We start from the raw sequence: 8,743 nt of genomic DNA on the forward strand, positions 1-8,743 counted from the left end.
ATTTCCTCTTTCCCTTCTCTAAAGTTTTCTCCTTTCTGCTCTTCCGCCTTTTGCATGAGATGTGTTTGCTGCACTCTGTAATGCTGGTGATGCTCCTCCTATTCTCTACGTGTACCGAGCCCTTTGGGAGGAATTTTATGGGCAACAGATATGTCCCTGTACATAATATAAATAACAGCTCCATCCATAAGAATGATTTGTAATCAGATATGCAGCAGCCATGGGAAGTCAAGGCGGGCAGCCCCAAGAGATTCACAAGTCTTACATTTTTAGGGACAATAAATTCATTCTGTTGTTTGTGTGAGGTTTCGGTGTTTGGAGAGTTAACAAAAGCTCCATCTCTCAAGAATAAAAACACAATTGCAAGATACTGCAGCACAAGGTAATTAAAAATTGATCATTTTCAACTTAAAAGGAGCTATGGTCTGACTGCTTTAGTCTGGTGAGTTACTGTCTGCCTAGGCAGGAGCAGTTCAGGTTACAAGGCACTACTACCACTGTGTTTCTGCAAAGCTGGCATGATAGATCTAGAGCACCCAACTCCCAGAGGAATAAACTGTGTATTAAATTTCAATTAATTAATAGATTTGGTGCTAGAGTACAATTCCAGGTATTTACTACCCCAGATACACAGAAAGCAGCAGATGTGATTCATTGGGGATAAGAAGGATTAATTTACTTTAAAAAATGGTAGTTTAAAGTTATGACACAATTCAGCAACAAAAAATAGCACAGATAAAAGGATTTTCAGCTTTTTTTGTGGAAAACATAGTCATCCTAACAGCTTTCATTTTATACAGAATGAGCTGGTGTCGACAACTTTATGATATAAGCCTCTTCCATTTTTTTCTAGGCACTTTTCTGGCCCTGTAAAATCCAACTCACTTTTATAAGTGAAACTATTGTAGGTACTTCCCATATCTAAATTTAAATAAATTATAAAAGCCAGGCATTACAATTCTCTAGATAGCTACCTGCATTTCTAAATTGAGTCTGAGATGCGTTTGTTTCTCAGATTGTCTCCAACTAGCGACAAGCACCAAATACATCTCTCATTGCAAGAGACATCCCATATTCCATAAGAAACTGTATTGCATTGTGTTTTAAAAAAACAGCTCTAAAAGATTATCATTAGCATACTTTAAATGCAGTGAAACCATCACAAAGCACTTAAGGCTACCCATAAATGAGTACCATTTTATTTATCCAGTTCTGAATATTAGGATGAATTACTTCAGCCTGCATTAGTAATACCGCAATCATGAAGGAACACTGTGGACCAGACAATGCAATGCGTGATGAGAACACATCAGCATTGTTTGGAAAATACATACGTGCACACGTGTATACATGTAAAGTCACACATATAATATGATGTAATAGGTAGAATGTACTATGTTTTGAAAGGTTTGCACAATTGAGAAAATGAAGTTGAAACGGCGTGTCCAAATAAACTGAGGATTCAAATGGCTCCAGTGAGGGAAAGAAGTCACTGGTGGACTGCATCCACATCTTCAGGAACAGAACAAAATCACCTTCTTAATTTTAACTGTCATCTGACTTGCAGCCCTGTGAAAAGAGTAGAGGTTGGCACATATCTGGCACCTGTTTTAAACCTTAACAAAGACTGCTCAGAAATAATACAAGGCAATTTGAGTAGTGAGGAAGTTAGCATCACAGTGCACCTCCCTTTCTCTCATGTTTGTTAGGACAGGATTTTAGCCTTCAGCCCCAAGAAGGCTGGTCTGGCACACTGCTTGAGCATTAGACTACACCAGTTCTCTTCATTCCCATTAAACTGAAAAAAAACCCCATAAAACTCAAAGGATCTTCTGAAGTTCAAAAGCATGGATAAAAGTGTGCAACAGCACCCTATCTCTTAAAGTGGACTGGTTATTGTGGGAAAGCTGAAACCTGTAGAGACAAGCACATGGTATCTTTAGTAGTCCAGTACCTAAAGATTCTCCCAAACATGAATATCCCAGAGCAGAGTGCAGTATGAATTGTGGAGTCAATAATGAATTAGGTGTCAAATGCCTAAAAAAATACCCAAAAAAGTTATTTGAGCCAAAACAAGAATACCCTTGCCACAAAAGATGGGTGACCGAGTTAGTAAAATACAGGATCAGGTTTTTGTTTGCTTTCCACCTCCAGCTCAACAGCTCGTGTTAAATATTACACTTGTAGAAAACTGAATTATTTCAAATTGCAAGAAGGTAGGTGCTGGGGGTTTGAAGCTACATGAAAAAAAAGAACCTGAACACAGGTTTCCCACATCACAAATGAGTGCTTTTACTCAAAGCCCAGTGTGGCTACTGCTTTGGCCATGTTTCAGAATGAAGCAGTGCTGTTGCTGCCACCTTGCCTGTAGTGCCCTGCCTGGGAAATGCTTTTAGCATGACCTGCTGAAACTTCCTTGGTTAGGTTAGGCATCTCAGGAACTGTTCCCAAGAGGGTGTTTTTTGATTCGGGTGCATACTTTCTGCTGAAACTCACCTGCAGGCACCTAAAATTTCATATAAATTTGCCTGTAAAGCACAGCTGAATTCTGAAGTAAAATATGTAAGTTAAAAAAGAATCATCAACAGGTTTCTATCCTTCCCTTAATATAAGCTTATTGATGATTTTCTCATCAGTGCTTGTCCTGGTTAAGGGGAGAGGAACTTCTCCTTTAACCAGGCCAAAGCGACCATGAAAATGACTTTGCAGCTTAAAGCCAACCTGGGACCCAGCAGAATGCAGGACGTGGGCAGTGCTCCCCTATGCTCCCACAGGAAATCTGTCATGTAGGTACTTTCAATGTATGCTTTCTAACATACACAGGCAGGCTTGACATCCATGCAAAATGTAAGTCAAAATGCAGTTAGAGGAGGTGCAGAACATCAGCCTTTTGACTGCTAACTCAGTGATGAAAATATTTGTGCAGGACCAGAGAGACCAGGGTTCAGTCGCCGCCTCCAAACTTTACAGAAGGAACCTTCAGATGGAAAACAGAAGAACACTTCCCTCCTCTCTACTTGTTCCTGGCCATTAGATGACAAAATCCTAGTCTTTTTCTGATACAATAAATACCAAAATCCTCTCTGTGGGGGAACTAAGTGCAACTGGTAGAACTATGGCAGGAAAGCTGCAGAATATAGCTTCTTCCTACCACAGTCACACCAAATGACTAATAACAAGTGAGCTCTTGGTAGAAAGAGATGAGTGAGTGAATTTTGATTAAGTTAGGGGGAGAAGGGAGCTGAAACCCATCTCTCCCTTCTGCCACGGCTGCTTTACTTCAATAAAAAGCAAACAAGAAACAATTTGCAAAAATAGCAAACAAAAACCTATTTGCTTGTGTATGGGAGGATACGAAGGTGTAATGTGTCTTCCAATAACCAAGTTTTAAAATAAAATGACAAACCATTCTCAGTTCTCCAAAAATCATTATTCTCAGAAGTGAGGTTCCTGGCAGTGAATTCAAGCTGACAGAGCCCTGCAAAATGACAAGCAAAACCATGGCTAAGGTTTGCCTGTTTGCCTCAGATGTCAGCTATAACTATCTCTTTGCCTCAGAGGCAAGCTGGCTGTCACCTCAGGTAGTGGTGTTTTGGATCGGGTTCAGTCCTAACTCTTCCTGGGCATCAGATAAAGACCCTAAGTGTCTACCGCAGGACTCTGGGTTCCTCTGCAAAGGCAATACTTAAAGGTTTGACGTGCTGCCCAAGCTCTTAATTGGATCCAACCCTGTAATTTGTTCCATAATAGGATGAGCCAGCAGGACTGTTTGCAGCACAGCATGAAAGCAAGTGACAATGCAGCAGTACAAAGTTGTTTATTGATTGTATAAATTGCCTCATTCAACAGCCTTAGGCTGACTATGAATATTTCAGTGTTGCACCTCTCTTCAGTTTCACATCTAATGTGTTTCTTGAGTAAATAAGCGAGGCTCAGGAAAGCCTTCCTCCCTTAATACAAAATAAGTCATGGGTTCCCAAAGAAAGCTCAGCAGCAATCAATTGGAGATTTTAAAATTAACTGAGGCATAATGGAAGACTCTTATAAAACACATCTTCAAAATAATTCTGTAATAGCTTGATGGGTTTATTCCACTGAATTTAAAGAAGGTAATTTTTTTCAAAATATAATGCCACTAGTACAAAAAAAAGTTATTGAAAATCCTGTGATGCTGAAAGAAAATGAAGCTTCAAAACGGCCGTGTTTGGTTTTTGTTGTGCTACTACCCTGCCCAACCAGCCAAGAACTTGACAACAAGTTCCAGAAAAGCTGTAGCAAAGTACTGCTGGATGTTTCAGCATGTTTCTCTAGTGCTTTTAATTTTGTGTAATAGTGTCACATAGTGACATAGGACCTCATTCACAGATTGCAACTGGGATGAGGCAAGCAGACTTCACCCTAACAGTGCACTGGAGCAACAAGGTCTAGCCTAGTAAACTGGCAAGACGTGGGTAACATACCATTCATTTGTATAGCAGCTGTGAGAGTGTCTCTGTCATCCAAGCAGATACCATGGGTGCTAAAACTACTTTTTGAGCTGAAAATCATTATTAACAACGCTCTCTGCAAGGGGAGAGAACAGGCTGTGGAGTCAGACACTGTTATATCACATGACCAAGTCCACACATCCTGGAGACAGCCATCTGTAATGGGAAGACAATTTTCCTCATAGACTTTCTGGCTATTTTTTTTTTTCTGTTCTTGGTAAAAATGTTTATATTTTGACTTCTTAGAACTTAAACACAAGTATTTGCATATTCAGATCAGCCTAGGGTATGCAATGTACAGAACTACTGGGTAGCTTGATCATAGACAAAGCGCAACCCAGAGAAAATCATCAGGAGTGAAACATTTTAAACTAACCTCTGTTTAAGGCTTGATTTGTCAGAGATGCTGAGAGCTCAGATCATACATCCCAATATTCAGCCAGCTCTGGAAATGTTTAACTGAAAAATTTCTATCTGCCTCTGTCCATAGAATGGGACTGACGATACTTACAGAAAATTTTAAAACTTGTAGTCACAAACATGCTATATAAATGCCAGCTAGTATCATTAGCATGTCTGAAGCTGGCTTGACACTGTGTGAAGCTAATAGATTACACATTACCAAAAAAACCACCTTCTGATGGAAACATTCAACACTGTCAGGAAAAGAGACATGCTAGCTTCTTGCCACCTACAGGTGAAACACTAAAGTCCTCATGGTCCAGCAGCTAACTCCATCTCAGACTGGTGTTTGGACAGCAGACTCCCTGAGAACCAGAACTGACATTAAATATGAACAGAATTGGGATTCCAAGCCTTGTACAACTTAGGGAATCTCTTCTGGTTTTATTTTAAAGTTGAAGCATTTTAAATTTTAAATGCTTCATTTTTTATAATCAGTCCACTTGACAAGGCTTTGGTTGTTTTTGTATGAAGAATAGTTGAAAGATCTACTTTCTTTTCTTCCTAGTCCCATACCATGTTTCTGCTAATTGCTATTGATTAGCAAACAGCTTGCCAATTAACCCTGACAGGGTAGTCATTGGTTTGATGGCATTACATGTCATCCAAAAAGCAGGGAGAATTTATTGTTAGTTTCAGACAATTAGCAAGAGGCTGGCAGAGCTCACAATTGCCTAAAAGCTAAATGTTCCAGAACCACTGAGATAAATTATTGAATCAATTAAAACACATGATTGGATGTCTGTAAGTATATTTAAAGCTAGCAAACAAGCTTCTAGCTGTCATGGAGTAGAATCAAAAATTAGCAGGAAGAAAAAAAAAGACTAGCAGGGGGGTTTTGGGGTTGGGGTTTTTTTGTGTGCTTGGGTTTGCTTTTTTTTTTAAGCTGTTGGAGTTTGTTCTGTTCTAGTCTGCTATTAATATTAGTTAAATATAACTAAAAGCTAGTATTGACTTAAAGCAAAAGCATCTGGTAGAGAGTAAGATCTAAAATGACTTTCCTTCCAAAGTGGTTAACTTTCCTAAAAGGCAAAGAGGTTGTTATTGCTAATGCTATAATTGCAATATTGACAATTGGTGGGCAGCAACTCTTTTCTTTTTTTACATTCAGCTGTCCCTGTCATGTTGGGCAGAACCTTATCTATGGACTGGCTTTCCTTGGAGTTCCTGCACTGATCCTTCTGGTTGTTGGCTATGCCCTGAATAACCAGACTTGGAGGCTGGTTACAGGCAAAAGGTCTCCTCTTCAAGAACAGACTACACCAAACCGGTTGCTGCAATGCAAACTGATCTGCTTTGTTTTGTGCAGCATCACTGGGAGAGCACTGGTTGCTCCAGTAACGTGGCTTGCAGTCACCCTGATAAATGGCTCATATTATGTCTGTGCTGTGAGTGAGTATGTCTCTGTGCATTATTATGAAGCTAACCCCAATGTTACTGCTAGTGAACGCAGAAGGATATTGGCTGTGTTTCCATGCAGTCAGTTAGTTCCTCCAGAGCTGACCCGGGCAAGAGATGAAGTGATTCTCCTACTCCGATACCAGTCACAAGTGAGTAACTCGTGTTGCTTCTGCTGCCTGCAGATCTAATGATGAGAACTAGAGCTAATTCAGCAGGCAAAATGTTAGGATAAAAGAAGATCAGTATCTTCTGCCTTGAGTGCCAAATCTCTGTGTGTTTTGAAGCCTCCTTTGTTCCTGTAAGTGGAACTGAGCTTTAGGTATATAAATTACTATGTCTGGTTGTCCTGTTTGCTACCTGCTACTGGAGGATATAGTCTTCCTTGCATAGTATCTTGAAAAGTACTGTTGAGTAAGACAAATGGAAGTTCAAGAGCCAGGGAGAGTATGAAATTTCTTCATTCAAGTGTAAGAAACATGTGACTAAGGGGCCCAGGCTGCAAGAGCTCCACATGAACCAAATTAAAATCTTGGGTTTAGATCAGACTCAATTCTAAAAGCTTACATAGTGGTTAAATAATAGGGGGAACATTAAGTTGTCACTTCAGAGAAAATGGGTTTTAAACAGGCTCTAAGCTAGGAATTAGATGACTTCTCACAATAATAGCTGTGGAGGGAAAATCCTTAACAAATTATACAACAGAACTTCCTTAAACTTGACAGAAGAAAGTTGACTTTACTACATGGCTACCTCCAGTAGGCAGGGACTGGGTTTGATGGCAACAGACCCTTACCAGGCTTACACCTTGTTAACCTACTGATTCAGGAAAAGCAAGTAAAGATCATCTTACAGATTTTCTGATGCTCAGAAGTTACTACTGTATTTTCAGATGTAACAATATATCTTTCTTTTCTTTTTCTTTGTAAGGTGGCTGGCTGGCTTTTGATTGCTGTGGTAGTCATCACTGTCTTCCTGTCTTACTGCCTGGCAAGCTGTTTCTCCCCACTCAGCTTTCTACATTTCAGATACTGGAGCAGCTATGTCCATAATGAGCAGGAGCTCTTTGATGAAGCAACAGACCAGCACTCCAGGCTCTACGCTATGCAGCATGTAAGGAAATTCTTTGGCTTTGTCCCAGGGAGTGAAAATGTAAAGGAAATCCGCATCCCATCTCTCAGAGAGTGGCAAGCTATCTCTGGACTGGCATTTCTAAAACGAGTGGATGAGGAGCACTATGACTACAGCCTGCTCCATGACTGGGCGCTCAAGGAGTCTGTAGATGGAAAATACCTGAAGACTGATGAAGACCCTGTGATCAGAACACAGCTCTGAGGGTCTAAGCCCCCACCAACACCTTGAAGAAAAGGAGGAATGTGTCTAGCTCCACACCAGACCTGAGCTGCTCTGGAACTTTCTGATGCCTTATTACATTGATATATAAAGTACGTGAGCAAGTACATCTTGTTAACGTAGTCCTTTAGCACATGCTTACAGGCGCCTTTCCTGATGGTATCTGACTCCTGTGGGATGTGATGTTCTGCATCTACATTAGGGTGGGCTGGTTCACGCTGCAGCTTTCTGCTTTCTAATACTTGTGCTAAAAGGATGAGTATGTACTTGGAGAGAAAGTTATTCCCTAATGCTTTTTCTTTCCTCCCATTAAAAAAAATCTTTAAAAAATAATAGCTGGGCTTTGATTAGATCCTATGAGTCAGTCCATTCTGTACAGAGTGAAAGCAGATATCTAGCTTTGTCTTAGTGACCCCTAGCAGAAATGCCTTATTTCTCCTCTTCCACATCTTTCTTATTATGTAAAATATACTGAACTAACCACAAGCTAAGTCTGTGGCTACAGGAGCACAGAAGAAACATATGGGGGAAACTTCAGCAACAAAGGCTGAGTCTAGATACAGCAAGAGACCTTTCAATTCTGGTAAGGAGATAAAATGCCTACTGAGGGGCACAGGATGGAGGAGTGCAATACATGGAAAATAGAGTTCAAATGTATTCTGGCTGAAAGCAATAGCAAGGTCAGTCTCCTGTTCCTTTTAGATAGACTTCAAAATCTCTCAGTTGTTTGTGTGCTTGCCTACTGTACAAACAGCAAATCAGGATGGGAAACAAATTGCACTCTGTGCAGTAAGGTTTGCTTTGCCTGTGAAAAACTTACAATTTAGTGCTATGATGTGATGTTACTGCACCTCATCTCCCCTCTAACCCTCTGTGCAGATGTTTCTAACTCTAAGGGGGGAAAAATGCATACCATAGTTTTTCTTAATGCTTCCTGTATTGCCTTGCCACGTACACATGTGCTACAAAGCTATATGCTAGATTATAGAATGCTATCTGCTCTTAATAAATGACCCCAGAGTGCTGAAGTGGAAAAATATATT

General features: G+C 40.2%; 1 protein-coding gene across 1 annotated transcript; it reads left to right on the forward strand.

Moving 5' to 3' along the window:
- The first annotated feature begins 5,941 nt into the window (after window positions 1–5,941).
- Window positions 5,942–7,682, forward strand: CALHM4 (calcium homeostasis modulator family member 4). Its single transcript, XM_054822209.1, has 2 exons — window positions 5,942–6,499; window positions 7,278–7,682. The coding sequence occupies exons 1-2, from the start codon at window positions 5,942–5,944 to the stop codon at window positions 7,680–7,682; spliced, it is 963 nt and encodes a 320-aa protein (XP_054678184.1).
- Window positions 7,683–8,743: the final 1,061 nt, after the last annotated feature.

The sequence above is a fragment of the Grus americana genome, chromosome 3 (genome assembly GCF_028858705.1).
Source record: "Grus americana isolate bGruAme1 chromosome 3, bGruAme1.mat, whole genome shotgun sequence".
In the NCBI taxonomy this organism is placed as follows: domain Eukaryota; kingdom Metazoa; phylum Chordata; class Aves; order Gruiformes; family Gruidae; genus Grus; species Grus americana.